The sequence below is a fragment of the Erinaceus europaeus genome, chromosome 10, assembly GCF_950295315.1.
Source record: "Erinaceus europaeus chromosome 10, mEriEur2.1, whole genome shotgun sequence".
NCBI lineage: Eukaryota > Metazoa > Chordata > Mammalia > Eulipotyphla > Erinaceidae > Erinaceus > Erinaceus europaeus.
In genome coordinates this window covers 78,252,244-78,268,777 of record NC_080171.1, presented here as the reverse complement: position 1 = coordinate 78,268,777, position 16,534 = coordinate 78,252,244, and the positions used below count along the sequence as shown (strand labels likewise).

The following is a 16,534-nucleotide window of genomic DNA, read 5'->3' as shown; positions in this document are numbered from 1 at the left end:
TTGTGTATGTCTCTTCTTGGTGTCTTTATTTGCTGCCTCATGGCAGTCCACCTGGGGTACAAAGCTCTTGGTAGGTGCAAGTTGGGGGAAGCTGGAGGCTGATCATATTCCAAGGTCCACCCTGACCAGCTGGATTTGCCCATGGCCTGGCACAGCTGTGGCTTTCTCTCTGCTGTGAACTACAGAAAGCTGGAGTCCTGGGGTCAGTTCCTGTGGAGGTCATATGGGGGAAGGAGTTCCACCTGCCTCTGCCTGGGCTTCAGCTCCTCCTGGCTGCCAGTAGCTCTGCTTATGGGCTGGCCCAAGAGGGGCAGCTTCATTGCAGAGTGCCTACCTTTAGCTGCTAGGCTCTGGCCTCCAGTCTTTGGTTTGACCTATGGCTTCCTTGCCCCTGAAAGCCCTGGTTCTCTTCCTGGGTACTGGCTGGGTTCCACTCTGCTGAGAGGACAGAAGAGGGCTGTTGATGGCACTACCACCAAGACACTCCATCAGCTGTGGGTTATAAGCAGGGATACCCTCGGCCCTTGCCTCTTACCAAGGCTCCCGTAGAGCACTGACTTTAGGAACAAGCCTTGGGCGGGGGCCATGCATGTCTGACTCCAACCCATAGGGTCCCGGCTCTCCAGGATAGCCTTCACCTGAGCGGGCGTCAGGGCTCCCAGCCCCACTGCCACCAGCACAGCCGTCATCCTCCGCACCTGTGACCCAAGGTGACATTGGCATAGGGATTGGGCATCTGCTCCCCCCCCACCCTGGGTGCCCAGGCCAGAGCCCACCTGTCTGTACAGGAAGGACTGGCTCTCAAACTCCATGTTCCAGAACCTCAGCCTCCTGGGGACATAGCACTGGTGAGGTATAGGGCTTCCAGGGTGTAGCCACCCAAGGTGCCTCCTCTGACCCCAGGGATATGGGGGGGGGGAGGCTAAGCCAAACCACTAAAGTGGGGTGGTGGGGACTCCAGGGCAGAGGATGGTGACAGCGAAGTCAGGACCTGGTAGCAGGTCAGCCCTCCATCTCCACCCCAGGATTGGCTATGCACAAGCCCCTTCTTTTTCCCTGCATGTCAGCCACAGGGAGCCTCTGGAAGTCAGTAGCTGCCATCCAGCCAGGGGCTCTGGAGAAATACTGAGGGCAGTTGAACAAGCCCCTTTGCCAGGCTGGGCCACAAACAAAAGACTGGTACTGTTCTCCCAGCAAAAATCCTGAGGAGAGCTCTGAAGAAAGGAAGCATTCTAAGGTTCACTCCCACCTAGCAAGGACCCCAACCTGGAGTGCACAGAACACAAGCCACCAGCTGCCCAGTGCCCTGCCAGGTACACTGGATGGGCTCCCAGTCCAGCACCAGGCCAGGGAGGGTGCTGGAGCACTGTCCTCACCTGCTCTCCTGGGGAAGTAGGAAGGGGCCGGCAGGCTCAGGGACTATGGAGACAACGCGCAGTGTGCGCACAGTTCTGGTGGTAGGGCTGCCTGCTGACTGGAAGGCACTGAAGTCATGTGTCCCTATTAGGTGCTGGGCAGCCTCCTGCATAGCAGCCACATCCAGGCATCTGCAGAGTGGTCAAAGGGAGTGGCCAGCTGGGTGGGCCTGGCAGCCCACCCTGCTCCCTCCTACACCTACCCACCCACTTACTCACTCTGCCCGAAGGGCCCAGCACCGGTCCCGTTCAAATACAGATAGCTGGTTGTAGGTGGGGCATCCTGTGGCCAGGCGGTACAGATAGGTCCTGGATGTGGCCGCATGCCGGGCGTGGAAGTCACCAGGTACTCGGAAGGTCTGCAGTACTCTACTGGGAGGGAGAGGGCACATCAGAGCTCTTGTACCCATCCAGAGATATGGAGGAGATAGGGAGGTAGTGCAAACACACTTGCAGAGGAATAGATCTGCCTGTGCCCCTGCAGCTAGGCCATTGGTGAAAGACACCTTCTGCCCCTGCACAGGCCAACCTATGACAAAGGAGAGTTAGCAGGATTAGGACAACCCAGCCAATCACAAGCAACGGTGTGTGGGACAAAAGACCATAAAAACCTAAGGGAAGGGTGGGGGTAGATAGCATAATGGTTATGCAATGAGACTCTCATGCCTGAGGCTCTGAAGTCCCAGGTTCAATCCCCAGCACCACCATAAGCCAGAGCTGGGCAGTGCTCTGGTGTTTCTCTCTCTGCATTTCTCTCAAAATTAAATAAATATATTTTAAAAACCTAAAGGTTTTAGGACCCTTATTTTACTCCTTTTCAGAAATGTTCTCCTTTGGGTATGTGTGTATCTATTATTTCCTAAAATAGCTTACCCTTAATTCCTTTCTTAACTGATGCTTAAATTATTTTGGTGGTAATTGAGGCTTTATCACTCTGAGCTGACATTTTCCACATACCCAGAAACACCAGAGCACTGGAAGCTTCCCCCAGTGCAGTGGGGGCCAGGCTTGAAGCGGGGCCCCAGGCATGGCAAAGCAGGTGCACTGTCTAGCGAGCCAGCTCGTGGCCCTCTTTTCATAGTAAATACATTTTCTTAGTACGTGAATGGTTGCTATAACCAATGGCCATTCTGTCATTTGGCTAAACACTTCCTAAGGAGAGAGGACTTAGCAGACTCAAAGTGGGTTATGAATTAGCCCTGATCATGATGTCCAACCAGCCCCCAGACAACCTCCTCAGTCTTGTGGGTTCAGTGTGTGTGGGGGGGCAGAATGGTCCTCACCGGATGGCAGGGTGCTTCAGGTGGGTGTTGAGGGCCTTGGTCATGACCTCGGGGGACAAGGGCAGCTGGTCTGCACGGCGCTGCACGTCCATGTGTGCCGCGTTGCTCAGGGCGTGGACCCCTGCATCCGTGCGGCTGGAGATAGTGAACTTGATGGGCACCACGGGGTTCAGTCGCTCTGCGGCCTCCTGCGGGGGGGCAGGCAGTGCCGGAAGACGCTCCCCAAGTCCACCTGCCCCACCTACCCTCCCACAGCCGCTTCCCGGGCCCCCACCCCGCTGGCAGAGCTCACCTCCAGGAAGTTCTGGACGCCGACTGCGCCGACTGCGCGTTGTGCGCCCCTGACAGCAACGACCCCACTGTGGGCGGAAGGAGGGCGATCGGCGGGCTGGGAGGGCCCGGGCTCACCCGCCTTCTGGGGCCTCCCCCACCCCGGGTGCTCCGAACGGTTCCCGGCCTGCCCTCGAAGCCTGGGTCCCTGCCCTGGGCCTTACTTGAAGTCGGTGCCCCGGTACTGAAAGTACACTAAGTAGCGTGCCCTTAACGAGCCGGCGGCCGGCGCAGCAGAGCCCATGATACAATAAGCCCGGAGCAGAGAAGCGGTTGCCACACGTGGGTCCAGCCGTCGCGCACGGCCACGCCCCGGTCGTTCTGCGCCTGTGCACTCCTCGGGATCTGCGCCCGCCCCAGATACAGGGGCGGGGCCAGGCTTAGGGAACGGATATAAAGTGCAAGCTGTGTGGACAGGAGAGGGGATAGCTTCTGGCTCCTTTCCGCGCCCCCGCACCCTCCCGCTAGTAACTCCACCCACTCGTTGCTCCGTGGCCTACTACTCAGAGCGTGGCCGCCCTGCGCGTCCCGCCCAGGCTGTTTTTTTCAAGCGCGGCGAGTTGCGCAACGACCAGATCCCTAGGGCGGGCGTCCTCACGCACTGCCTGCGTTCGCTCGCTAGCTGACGGCCCGAAGCCGCCTGTCGCGGGCTCGCCTCCATCTGTTTCAGGGGGTCTTGCTTGGACTGCTGGGCGGGCCTCGCATGGAGGGAATTTGGCGACGCTCCCCGGAGGTGACAGCGCGCGTGGCACTTGGGCGACGCTCCCTGGCTGTGACAGCCCGCAGGCACTTGGGCGACGCTCCCTGGCGGTGACAGCGGGCGGGGCGGGCGGCCTGGTTCCGGAGCGGGCGGGACAGCGGCGGGACAGAGGGCCGCCACCGGGGATGCCGCTCGAGACGCCGTGGTCCTCGTGCCAGTAAGCGCCGCCGCAGCCATGACGGTGGAGTTCGAGGAGTGCATCAAGGACTCGCCGCGCTTCAGGTGCGCCGGCCTGCGCGCCGTCTTTGTGGTCGGCATCGTCGCCCCGGGCAGCGGCCGCGGGGACGGGCGGGGACGGCGGGGTGGCCGCCTTTGTGCCGGCGCGGGGTCAGCTGCCACAGCCTCGCCGGCCGAGCAAGGGACCCGAGACCCGCGGGGACGAAGTCCGCAGCGCCGAGCCCCAGGCGCTGGGCCAAAACAAAAGCTGCTCGGCAGGCGGCACCCCTGGGTGTGCGGGATGCACAGCTTTTGTCCAGCCGGGAAGTGGTGGCACCCGCGCTTATACTGGGAGCGTCCACTTTGTGTCTGCACCTCTCAGCCTGGCCACCTGCAGGCTGGCTCTGGCCGGGCTGACCGGGTCTGGGGGAGCCTGTCCCCAGTTCTGTCTTGATTTCAGTTTGGAGCTATGTTCAGGGCTCGAGGTCAGCGTTTGGCAAGGGTGAACTAGGGGTCTGGAGGATGGGAGCGAGCCTGTGAAGTGGGGTCAGAGGTTGGGGGGTAGCCCCTGTCAGTGTTCTCCATCCTCCCAGGGGTGCACACTAAGTGGTCACTCAGTTGCTGTGTGGGCTCAGGAATTCTCTTGGAGGGAGCACTTTTGAGTGCCCCCTTCTATCCAGGTGCCAGCCGTACCCCTCTGCATCTGTGCAAAAGCAAAAGACCCTGGGCATGAGTCTGGTGTAGGTGAGCTGGCACACTTAGTGTGTGTGGAGTCCAGTACTGGGTGCACATGTGTGGGCCTGGGCACAGGCACATGCTGGCTCATTTGTGTGGATGGCATCTTTGGTGCACATGTCTGTGCACGTGTGTGCGCCCAGTCCATGAAAGTGAATGCCTGAGTGCCCTGGGCTGCTGTGCACACACAGCACACTGGAGCACTTCCCTGTGCCTCCACTGGTCTTGTGTGTGTGTGTGTGTGCAAGTAGTCTCTGGGGTCATGCCAGCAAGAGGGCCCGTGTCAGTGTATATGTGTATTTGTGTATGCACAAGCATGATGGATACCACGACCCCCCACTGGGTGCTCTTACCCACCCCCCCCCCAGAGCAGCCCCTTGCACAACTGCCTCCCAGGGGTGTCATCATGAGCCTTGGGGAGATTGGGGGTCAGGGGCTTGCCCAGAGAGTGGCCCCAGACCTGGGCAGATAGGATGATGGTGATCCTCTGTTCCCTCTGTCTTGCCATGATGACTGAGGCAAAGGGTGTGATAAGTTCAGGTTTCCCACACAGGCCCCTTACTTGTGTCCATGGTCCTCTGCACCAGGCTTGGGGGGGTGGTAGGGGAGGGAAGGGCAGGGAGCAGGGCCTTTTCAGGGAACCTGGTTCTTGGATTGGAGTTTTCCCTTCATTCAAGAACTTCCTGGGGTGGGGGTGGGGGGGTAGCATAATGGTTATGCAAAGAGATTCTCATGCCTGAGGCTTCAGAGTCCCAGGTTCAATCTCCAGCATCATCATAAGCCAGAGCTGAGCAGTGCTCTGGTAAAAAAAGAAAAGAGCTTCCTGCTCCTCCCTGTGCCTAGTTAGATGGGGTGCCCACCACTGTGCCTGCTCTTCCCCTGGGGCTCACGAGGGAGCCCCAGAAGTACCCAGCCAGGTCTCGGGAAGCATGAGACCCCCATGAATGAGTGAGGTGGAGGAAACAAATCCACTCAGGGAAACCCCAAGCACAGCACTGGGTGGGGTTTGCAAGTGGGGTGAAAATTTGCTGGGTACTCGGAGGCTGTCCTGGGCTCCCTCCCTCAGGGACCACTCAGGATGCAGCCTGAACTTCTGGGACCTAAGAGGTGTGGGCAGGGTCCACAGCGTGAGCCTGAAGGCCCTGACCTGGGTAGAGAGACCCTGACTGCTCTTGGTGTGGGGCAACTCCACATCCCCAGGACACATGTGATGAGAAGGTCCTGACTCCCCAGATAGGCCTGGGGAAGCTGCCTGTCACCATCTGCTCTTTGTGCCCACTCCCCTGGGTGGGGCTTTAGACGCTGAGTCACAGACTGGATGGGAGCTGGCCTCACCCTCCCTCCTCCCCACAAGCGGCTGGGGAGCAGGAGACATGGGGTCCTGGGGGGGGGGGTTTGCTGTGAGCACCACAGACAAATGTCCCCAGGCAGGGCTGGCACTGCCCTGTGCAGTGTCCACCTGGCTTCCAGAGCACATCTTTGGCCCCACCTTGCCAGCTCACTGGTATGCCGGCTCCCTGGCCATAGCCACTAAGGCAGCAGTGGCAACTCTGATGCCCAGGGCTGCACTTCTTCTGCAGCAGCGTCCTCTCCTGGGTGGGTAGACATTCCCAGCCCTGAGATCCAGGGCTACATGCCCACTCCATGCCAACAGGGCCGAGGGGTCTGCTGAGCCTGAGTCTCAGCCCCTCCAGCCCCTTCCTGTGCAGGAACTCAGCACCCCCTTGTCCTGCTGGGGAGGTATAGGAGCTGTGCAAAAAAGCTAATGCTCTGCTGGGGGCTAAGGGCAGGGGTGGGAGGTGGTTGGCAGAGGGACTTCCATTGGTCCATGCTCCTAATTAAGGACACAACTAGATATAACCCATGGGAGAGACTAGGTCCCTCCCCTGGGGCCAGGAAACTCTGGAGCCTGCCCCTCCCCAAGTGGTCATAAGGGGCTGCCAGACTTCACACTCCCCCACTCCAATCCCTAGCCTTAGCCCTGGAGGCATATCAACTGCCCTTGGCCTGAGGTCCTCCCCCCCCTTTGCCCCATATCCCCAGGAGGCCATATGAGCCCCACTCACCAGCTGAGCTGAGCTGAGCTGAGCTGATCTGGGGAACGAGTGGAGGGGTGGAGCCCACTGGGATTCTGGCCCTATTTCCTTATTTCCTGTTCCGGGAAGAGGGGGTGTCACATGTCTGATCCATCTGCTTCTTGCCTTCCGGGGATTCTCTTGTCTGGTGGCTTCTCTACTGATGTCATATGTTAACCCTTCTGTCTCCGTGGAGCCCCATGTCAGCCTGGCCCCACCCCAGCAGATAAGTCTGGTATTCTGGGCTGGGAAACCTCAGGCGATTCCCTGTTGCCACTGGCCTAGGGTCTCCTGGTGCTGCCACAGCCAAGGGGAGTGGCCTCTCATGCTTTGAAGTGACCAGGGATGGGTGGTTTCTGAGTCCCCAGCAAAGTCTACAGGAGCAGGTGGGGGAGTGACACTGGTGCCTAGACCCCAGGTGGGAGGGACAGCTGGTGCTCAGTCAGACAGTCTGGGCTGGCACCTGTTGGGGAGCTGGATCTGTCTCCTGTGGCCCTCTGGGAGGACAGACACCCAGCCTGAGAGCTGCCCCATGGGTTTTGTCTGTAGGGCAACGATCGACGAGGTGGAGACAGATGTGGTGGAGGTTGAGGCCAAGCTGGACAAGGTAAGGTGTGGGGCTGAACCTCTGCATGGTGTCCCCTGCCATCCTCCCTCCTGAGAGCCAGGCTGAGAACAGGCTTCCTGGCCAGAGGCAGGGAGGTGCAGCACCCTGTCCTCATGGCCTAGGTCCCACGCTGCCCTCCCAGATGGCCAGGCTGTCCCTGAGGGTGGTGGGCAGTGGTATCAAGCAGCCTGCTCCCTTCGTCCACAGCTGGTCAAGCTGTGCAGTGGCATGATTGAGGCGGGCAAGGCCTACGTCACCACCAACAGGCTCTTCGTGAGTGGCGTCCGGGACCTGTCCCAGCAGTGCCAGGGAGACACTGTCATTTCGGTGAGGGGACAGCTGGCCTCAGACCTTGAACCAGGCCATGGTGGCTGGGGGACAGATGGGAGGGTCATGCCTGCATAGCTGGGGGTGGGGTGCTGGTACAGGGTGGCCCCTCTGAGCCTGGGGTCTCCTGTTACCCTAGGAGTGTCTGCAGAGGTTTGGAGACAGCATGCAGGAGATGGTCAACTACCACATGGTAAGTCCAGGCATGGCTCAGGGCTTAAGGGCGGTGGGGTGGGGGGAGCCTGAGCCATCAGGGCTCATCAGGGCAATGGTTCTGCTCCTCCAGTCTGTGGGGTCAGCAGGAGGTCCCTGAGGGCTCTGACTGGATGGTGATGGGTTGAGTTTCAGGGAGTGTCAGCAATGAATGCCCTAGATAGAGATCAGGGAAAGATCCTAATCCAGCAGGGGTCTCTGGCAAGGCAACAGTAGTATTTCCCAGGCTACCAGAGGCTATGTCCTGACCCAGCGTGTGGTCTCTGGGTCCCCTCACCTGGCTGCCACCAGGGTTGGCTCTGAGTAACTCTGATCCCCTGAAGCTCTGGCTGAGGCTACATGGGTGGTCCCCAGGGCCTAGGCTCTAGGCTAAAGGGACTCTGTGCCCTACCAGCTCAGAAATGACCCATCTCAGAACAGCACTCCTTGCCGGTCTGTTACTTCTACTTAGAACTCACCCTTCCTCACATGAGGGTTCTTTTATTTTCTCAAAAGATTAATTAATTAATTAATGAGAGAGACCCGGAGCATCACTCTGGCACATGTGATACTGGGAATAAAACTCAGGACCTCATAGCTGAGGGTCCAATGTTTTATCCTCTGATCTACCTCCTGGGAACCCAGGGGGGTTCTGACTTGGGGTTCAGCCAGACCTCTCTGAGGAGCAGCCAGTCTCTCTCCCCTGCAGGCCAGCCAGCCCCTCTGTGGACTTTGAGTTCTCTAGTCCACTGCAGGGATGACTGCCTAGGGCCAGGAGGTGGTGGGGTCATTTGGTGCCCACCAGGCTGACAGGGGCTGAGCAGGGGGGTGGATGTGGGCACATCTGGGACACTTGACCTGGGTCTGGCCAGGAGCCAGGTGGGAGAGCTGGGCAGGTGGTTACAGCTGTTGCCTCTGGGGACTGCCCTGGCCCCCCAGCTCAGATTGTCCTCATGCTCAGGCCTGTGCTATCTGGCTGGGCTGAATTAGGCACTCCTTGGTCCTCACCTTGGGGACAGGGGTCTTTATGGGGTCATGTAGGGATGGACCCCTATAATGTCTCACCCTTCATTGGCCCCAAGATCCTCTTCGACCAGGCCCAGAGGTCCGTGCGTCAGCAGCTCCACAACTTTGTTAAAGAGTGAGTGACCCCCCCCCCCCAAGATCCCCTGGAGTGAGGTTTGGGAGACTCAGCATGACATATCAGGGTTGGGCGAGCATGATCTGGGGGAGCTTGAGGCCTGCCTGGGTCAGCCCAGGAATGGGCTGCAGAAATGTGATAGGATAGGCCAGGGCTGGTTAAATAGCTCACTTGGATCGTGTGCTGCTTTGCCATGTGTATGCCCCAGGTTTGAGCCCACCACCCACTATCCACCACATTGAAGGAAGTTTCAGTGCTGGGGGCTCTTTCACTTCCTGTCTCTAAAAAAAGTAGTAGGTGTGCTTTCATCTCAGTATGTGTGTTCCCTGAACAGTGGGGGCTGACAGGGCACCAGAGGGCAGGTAGTGAGTTGGCATTGGGTGAGGCTAGGGGTACCCCTGGAGCAGGGGTAGGGGAGGGGAAGGGGAGGAGGTGGGACAGAGGAGGAAGAGAAGGAGGGAAAGGAGGAGACAGGAGGCCTGTGGTGGTGCAAGGGCCCAGGAACACAGAGGCAATCAGGAGTGGGAGGGGATGCATCCTAAATCCTGAGGGCTCCCCTCTGACCGTTGACCTGAACCCTCTGGCCCCAGGGATGTGAGGAAGTTCAAGGAGACCAAGAAGCAGTTTGACAAGGTACGGGAGGACATGGAGCTGTCCCTGGTGAGGAATGCCCAGGCCCCTCGCCACCGGCCCCATGAGGTAGAGGAGGCCACTGGTGCTCTGACCCTTACCCGGAAGTGCTTCCGCCACCTGGCTCTGGACTATGTGCTCCAGGTCAGCACCCACAAGTGGTCCATGTCAGGGTTGGGAGGCTGCACAAGGAGCCAACACTTGGAGAGGCCGTGTCATGTGGGTGGGCAGAGTGGGACAGGGCTATGGCTCAGAGGAGGGGCATTTGGAGACCTCCTGTGGTTGCAAGAGGCAGAGGCCTAGAAGCCCTGGTTGAGAGTTGTCTTGTAGGGGCTAGTGTGAGTGGGAATTTCCTTCTGGCTTTGCCCCAGAGAGGTATTCAATGTCCAGAAACTGAGAGGAGCTCAAGGACTTCAGAAGGAAGGGGGAGCACAGGTGCAGGGTGCAGAAGACAAGCTATAGATAGGGGTTAGGGTGGGGGAGTCAAGTGCATCCAGTAGCTGGACACAGGCCAGGGTCCTCCTTACCCTGATCCTCTCTGGCAGATCAATGTCCTCCAAGCCAAGAAGAAGTTTGAGATCCTGGATTCTGTGAGTGTGGGGAGTGCTGGGGGGCTGCCCAGGTGGCCTATGTGGGCAGGTATGGGAGTGGCTGATGGGTCCCTGCCACCCACCCGCAGATGCTTTCCTTCATGCACGCGCAGTACAGCTTCTTCCAGCAGGGCTACAGCCTGCTGCACCAGTTGGACCCCTACATGAAGAAGCTGGCAGCAGAGGTGAGCCTGGGCCTGGGTTAGGTGTGGGCTGGGGAGGGGCCCCCCTGACTCTGCTGCCCACAGCTGGACCAGCTGGTGATCGACTCAGCTGTGGAGAAGCGGGAGATGGAGCGCAAGCATGCAGCCATACAGCAGCGGGTGAGGCCTGGCCCGGGTAGGGGGCCCCAAGATCCTGCAATCACTCAGTACCCAGGGTCCCTGTGTTTACTTGGTACTCTGTGCTCAGTTAGTACCCAGGGCCCTTGTTCTCACTTAACACCCAATGCCCCTGTATTCAGAGTTGGGACCCAGTGGACAGAGTGGCCAGCCCCCTCCATGTACAGAACCTGGGACTGGTCTGGGATCTAGTATCATAGGATGTGCTGGTTCCACATGGGATCTTTATCACTGGGACCAGAACTGCTTTTGCTAGGGCAGGGGTATCCCTGGGCCAGGTGGGTGGGGCTGGGCCAGTACTCACTGTTTTTTTCTCCTCACCTCCCTTCTTGTTGGACCCGCAGACTCTGCTACAGGTAAGTGGGCTGGGATGCTGGAGGTGTGACGTGACTTGGGAGGGGGGTCGGTGAGGCTTCAGCACCCTGAAGGCCCCTAGGCATCCAGGAGGGTGGCTGCTAGACAGAGCTCGGCTGGCCCCTCCCCCTTTCACTTCACTGTGGGACTGTGGCAGCTGTCCTTCCTGCCCCCACTCAGCCTGGGGAGCAGGTGGCTGGGCCTCTTCTGCCACACACCCCCCCACAGGACACTGAGCTGAGTCCCAGCCCCATGAATGGGGCTCTGTCAAGCCTGGCCCAGCTGCTGGTATGAATGGATGGGGAGCAGCTTCCTTCCTGGCCCCCCAGCCTGCTGTTCCATGGAGGAGTGTTGGGATATCCAGCCCCCACCCCTGCCAAGACTGGGGGGAGGGCATCCAGGCTCAGGTCAGGGGGTAGAAGAATGTCCACCACAACCTGGACTTATGGGCCGGCCCACCAGGACTTCTCCTATGATGAGCCTAAGGCTGAGTTTGATGTGGATGCACCCAGTGGTGTGGTGATGGAGGGCTACCTCTTCAAAAGAGCCAGCAATGCCTTTAAGACATGGAACCGGTGAGAGGCTGCCCTATGGATTTCTGGGGGTGGGAGGGGCCTCCCTGGGGGCTGTGGGGGTGGAGTGGGAGGTGGGAGGGACTGTACTCTGTACTGAGTTGAGCTCTCTCACCTCCCTGTTAGACGCTGGTTCTCCATACAGAATAGCCAGCTGGTCTACCAGAAGAAGCTCAAGGTGTGCTTCCTGTCAGCAGCCCTCTGCCCAGCTGTCCAGTGGTTTGCAGAGGGCTGAGGGCACTGGTGGGCAGTAGGCCCTGGTGGGCCGGGGGTTCAGAGGCAGGTGCTAGTCCTCCTGTGGCTCTGAGGTGGGCAGGGCCGGGTGGATGTGAGCCAAGAGCAGATGTGATACTGCTCCCAGGATGTGCTGACCGTGGTGGTGGATGACCTGCGCCTGTGCTCTGTGAAGCCCTGTGAGGACATTGAGCGGAGGTTCTGCTTTGAGGTTGTGTCACCAACCAAGTGAGGAGCCTCCCTCCAGGTGGGGCTTATGGGGGGAGCCCCCCCTGCCACCCTGGACTGGATCTGACTGGCAACACTGTCACCCCCAGGAGCTGCATGCTGCAGGCCGACTCCGAGAAGCTTCGGCAGGCCTGGGTGCAGGCTGTGCAGGCCAGCATTGCCTCTGCCTACCGGGAGAGCCCGGACAGCTGCTTCAGTGAGGTCTGCCTGTTGTGTATGCTTGCATGCGTACTCTTTTGAGAGTGCACACGTGTGCATGTGTGACTGTTGTGCATGTGCAGGCGGGTACTGACTTACTGCTGGGGGTGGGACAGGAAGGTTGAGGTATATGTGGGACTGAGTCCCCTCGCTGCCCCCAGAGGCTGGACCGCACTGCATCACCATCCACCAGCAGCATTGACTCAGCATCTGACTCTCGGGAGCGCAGCGCCAAGGGTGACAGTGTGCTGCAGCGTGTGCAGAACGTGGCAGGCAACGGGCAGTGTGGTGACTGTGGCCAGCCAGACCCGCGGTGGGCCAGCATTAACCTGGGAGTGCTACTGTGCATTGAGTGCTCAGGCATCCACAGGTAGGCTCTGAACCCCTCTTCCACCTACCTGCTGGGACCCCTGCTTCATGCCTGACTCCCTTGCCTGCTCACCCTCCCCTCTGTCCCACCCACCAAGGAGTCTGGGTGTCCACTGCTCCAAGGTGCGTTCTCTGACACTGGACTCATGGGAGCCAGAGCTGTTGAAGGTAAGTGAGGGCTGCCCAGATGATGTGGGGGTCAGTGGGTTGTGGGGGTGGGAGTGGATGGGGGTGTGCTCTGGGGTTCTGGCCTGAGGCCTGTGCTCTGTCGCTCACAGCTGATGTGTGAGCTGGGCAACAGCATGGTGAATCAGATCTACGAGGCCCAGTGCGAGGGCCTGGGCAGCAGGAAGCCCACAGCCAGCAGCCCCAGGTGAGGTGGGAGCAGCAGGATGGGCTGGGGAGCCTGCCTTGAGTGCAGCCTCATGCTCGCCCTGTCCAGGCAGGACAAGGAGGCCTGGATCAAGGACAAGTATGTGGAGAAAAAGTTCCTGCGGAAGCCGCCCTGCCTGCCTCTGCGGGAGGCCCCCAGGCACAGGAGGGCACCCCACTGCCACCACCAGCTGGGCTCCCCGCGGGCTCCTGCCCCTCACCGCAAGGTCCGGCTGGAGCCAGGGCTGCCTGCAGTGGCCGCTCTCTCCTCAGGTGTGTGGCTGCCACTCCTCAGCCCCGGCGTGCTATGGGGGCAGTGGCAGGTGCTTCCAGCACAATGGGGTCCCCACCCAGCCTCAGTCTCCCTGCCTCCCATAGCAGCTGCTGCGGAGCGCAAATTCCGCCGGGACTCGCTCTTTTGCCCGGATGAACTGGATTCGCTCTTCTCCTATTTCGACGCCGGGGCCGCTGCTGCAGGTCCTCGCAGTGAGTGTGGGAGCTCCCCCTGGAGGGGGCGCTGTAGTCACACGATCACTCAGTTCTTTGAGGCCCTGTGGGGCTGGGAGGTGGGGCCTCCGGTGGGAGAGAACAGGAATTTGGCAGGCTTGTGGCTGGGGCTGAACTTTGTTTATTAATTTATTAGCACCAGGGTTGTCACTGGGGGTTCGTGCCTGCACAAAGAATCTGCCATTCCTGGCAACTATTTTTTCCTTTTCCTTTCTTTCATTTGCTAGGACAGAGAGAAATTGAAAGGGGAAGGGAGATTAGAATCCACGGCTCCTGTTGGTCATTTTTTCCTTTTTCTTCTTTATCTGATAGGACAGAGAGACATTGAGAAGGAAGCAGTAGATAGAGAGGGAGACATGAAAACTTTTTTTTTTTAAGTTTTATTTCACGAGAGAGAAATGGAGGAAGTCCAGAGCAATGAAATGCTCTGGCACATGCAATGCCAGGAATTGAGTTCAGGACCTCATGCCTGTGAGTCCAACACTTTAACCACTGCACCAGGTGGCTGGGATTGTATCTTGAGGGACTAGGAGCACGTGGCCATGATCCCAAAGGCCAAGGCCAAGATACTCAGGCTGATGTGTGTGTGCCATAGGGGTGGGAGTGTGTGTGCTGCGCATATACAAGCATGTGTTGACTTAGGAGTGTGTGGACGTGTGACTACTTGTGGATATAAGACTGGAGTGTGTGTGCAGGCAGGTGCATGTTTGTGGGTGTGTGCTGTACTGGTATTGGACACAGCTGGAATCGGTGTGCACACCAACTGCAGTTACCTGGATTCCTTCCCTGTTAGCTCCTCTGACCCTCCTGGTGGCCACCCCTGCCTTGTATCCTGAAGAGTGGGAGGGGTGGGAGGGGCCCAACACCCCTTCCTGCCCCCCACTCCGGCTCTCAGGAGCCCTCTGCCTGCCGGCCCCACAGGTCTGAGCAGCGACAGCGGCTTGGGGGGCAGCTCCGATGGCAGCTCGGATGTGCTGGCCTTCGTGGGCACCATGGTAGACTGCGTCACCGAGGAGGGTGGGTGTCCGCCCCGTCCCTTGCCCCCCTGCCCCCCTACCCCAGCTCCGAGGTGCCCCTGACTGGCAAGGTCTCCCCTCAGCTGGCACGGAGTCCGAAGAGTCCAGCGGGGAGGCGGACGGGGAGGCAGAGGCTGAGGCCTGGGGCCCTGCGGACGTGCGGGAGCTGCACCCTGGGCTCCTGGCTCACCGCGCAGCGCGCACCCGTGACCTCCCGGCGCTGGCCGCAGCGCTGGCCCATGGGGCCGAGGTCAACTGGGCTGACACGGACGACGAGGGCAAGACGCCGCTGGTGCAGGCCGTGCTGGGGGTGAGGCCTGCGAGAACACGGCCCCATCGCCTGCGAACTTGGTGGTTCCCGGTGCGGGCCCAGGAGCCCTGGGGCCCACTGTCAGTCCTGCACCCCCATCCCCTCCCAGGGCTCCTTGATCATCTGCGAATTCCTCTTGCAAAACGGCGCCGATGTGAACCAAAGAGACAGCCGGGGTCGGGCGCCCCTGCACCACGCCACGCTCTTGGGCCGCACTGGGTGAGTGGTGCGCCCCCTGCAGGCCGGGGTTGGGGAATGAGCGCGCATGTGCTCCTGCAATCCGTCGGCAAAAGCCTCCCCTCTGCCCCCAGCCAGGTCTGCCTGTTCTTGAAGAGGGGCGCAGACCAGCATGCCCTGGACCAGGAGCAGCAGGACCCGCTGAGCATTGCGGTGCAGGAGGCCAATGCCGACATCGTCACGCTGTGAGCAGACACCCCGGCGGGGCTGGGAGGCTGGAGCACAGAGGGGACTGGTCTCACTTAGTGTCTGCCCTCGCCCCACCTCCCCACCTCCCTGCAGGCTCCGTCTGGCCCGCATGGCTGAGGAGATGCGGGAGGCTGAGGCGCCTCCAGGCCAGCTGGGACCGCTGGCCGGCAGCAGCCCCACCGAGCTGCAGTATCGCAGGTGCATCCAGGAGTTCATTGGCCTGCACCTGGAGGACAGCTAGGGCCTGCCCCCACCCACCTGCCTGACCCTGACACCACCGATGGGGCCGCTCCTGGGGTTGTTTGGACTCCCAGGGCCAGAGGAGGGACCAGGAACCTGGAGGTTTGCCCCTCCCCACCCATGGTCCTGCGACTCCAGGGGCTCCCTCCTGGGGTCCTGGGTTGTCTATGTAGGAGACCACTCACCAGGCCATGTCACCTGTGCCCACATCTGTACTGCCTCCACATACTGACCTGCTAGTTGGGTCTCTCCTCCGCACCCCTGAAGCCCCTCTCCCCACTGGCCCCGGGGCTGGTGGCTGGCCACTGCTGCCTCACTGGGGGCTATAGGCCACCCACCCAGGGAATCAACCCATGTACCTCACTTAGTGACACCCCCCACCACCACCACTGGGCTGCTTGGGGACTGCGAGCAGTGGCCCTCTCTGACCGAGGGTGTCTGAGGCTAGGGAATAGCCAGGTGGGCCCCTGTGTCCCCCTCCTCCAGAGGCCTGTGGCCGTGAGACCACAAAATGACTTTGGCACTTTCCAGCCTGGCATTCAATGCCCTTTGTCCCTTGGGCTGAGTGTAAGTGCATTTTCTCCAGCGACCTCACTCTTGCCAGTGCTTCACCCGTGGGCCCCAAGGACTCCCTTGACCCCTGCTATGGGTGCTGCTGCTGGAGGTGGCCCTGCAGCTCTGTCTGTCCCTCAGCAGCCTAGCCCTCAAGTTGGACCCTTGGGTGGGTCCAGGGGTCCCTCAGGTCCCTTCCCAGGGCCCTCAATGCCTTCCAAGGTCCCCTTTCCCAGGAGAGCCTGGGGCAGTGGCTGGTCCTCTCCCCACCTTGGGGCCCTCAATCCTGCAAGGCCAGTTGGCTGCCCACTATGCAAAGGGGGTCTGGGAGAGGTCCTGGGGTGGCAAAGGGGGGTGCTGGGCTGGGCCCCACTCCCTCGCCCTGGCTGTGACCCTAGAGAACCAAGTCTGCATCCACTCCCTGCTTGAGTGCCCTCCTCCTTATGGTCCCTCCCCAGTTCCCCCTCCATCTGCATGCCCCCCCTAACTTCGCAGCTGCCCCTTCTCAATAAACTGTGCTTCACCTGCTGTGAGTCACTGGCTCTGCCCTCTCTCGTCAATTCCCTCTCCAGCT

At 60.2% G+C, this 16,534-nt stretch overlaps 2 protein-coding genes across 10 annotated transcripts; one reads left to right on the top strand and one right to left on the bottom strand.

Moving 5' to 3' along the window:
- On the bottom strand, window positions 1-3,463 carry PUSL1 (pseudouridine synthase like 1). Of its 3 annotated transcripts, none has more exons than XM_016189389.2 (9): window positions 3,193-3,463; window positions 2,991-3,057; window positions 2,699-2,886; window positions 1,635-1,784; window positions 1,377-1,547; window positions 777-831; window positions 536-698; window positions 335-438; window positions 1-210 (listed from the first exon to the last, which is right to left on the bottom strand). In XM_016189389.2, exons 1-8 carry the CDS (start codon window positions 3,270-3,272, stop codon window positions 344-346), a joined length of 969 nt encoding a protein of 322 aa, XP_016044875.2. In that variant the 5' UTR covers window positions 3,273-3,463; the 3' UTR covers window positions 1-210; window positions 335-343. The 3 variants fall into 3 exon arrangements, with proteins under 3 accessions (XP_016044875.2, XP_016044876.2, XP_060055833.1); XM_016189390.2 differs by having other exon boundaries at window positions 335-435; XM_060199850.1 differs by lacking the exon at window positions 1,377-1,547.
- Window positions 3,464-3,549: 86 nt separating this feature from the next.
- On the top strand, window positions 3,550-16,488 carry ACAP3 (ArfGAP with coiled-coil, ankyrin repeat and PH domains 3). 7 transcript variants are annotated; one of them, XM_060199840.1, is made up of 24 exons: window positions 3,550-4,010; window positions 7,304-7,361; window positions 7,569-7,688; window positions 7,828-7,881; window positions 8,963-9,021; window positions 9,612-9,654; window positions 10,197-10,241; window positions 10,331-10,426; window positions 10,490-10,564; window positions 10,927-10,938; window positions 11,399-11,511; window positions 11,635-11,686; window positions 11,870-11,970; window positions 12,060-12,171; window positions 12,330-12,538; window positions 12,636-12,705; window positions 12,816-12,910; window positions 12,980-13,182; window positions 13,288-13,395; window positions 14,338-14,433; window positions 14,516-14,742; window positions 14,852-14,961; window positions 15,054-15,164; window positions 15,262-16,488. In XM_060199840.1, exons 1-24 carry the CDS (start codon window positions 3,964-3,966, stop codon window positions 15,407-15,409), a joined length of 2,364 nt encoding a protein of 787 aa, XP_060055823.1. In that variant the 5' UTR covers window positions 3,550-3,963; the 3' UTR covers window positions 15,410-16,488. The 7 variants fall into 7 exon arrangements, 5 of the variants coding, with proteins under 5 accessions (XP_060055823.1, XP_060055821.1, XP_007525777.2 ...); XM_060199838.1 differs by having other exon boundaries at window positions 9,612-9,795; window positions 13,291-13,395; XM_007525715.3 differs by having other exon boundaries at window positions 9,612-9,795.
- Window positions 16,489-16,534: the final 46 nt, after the last annotated feature.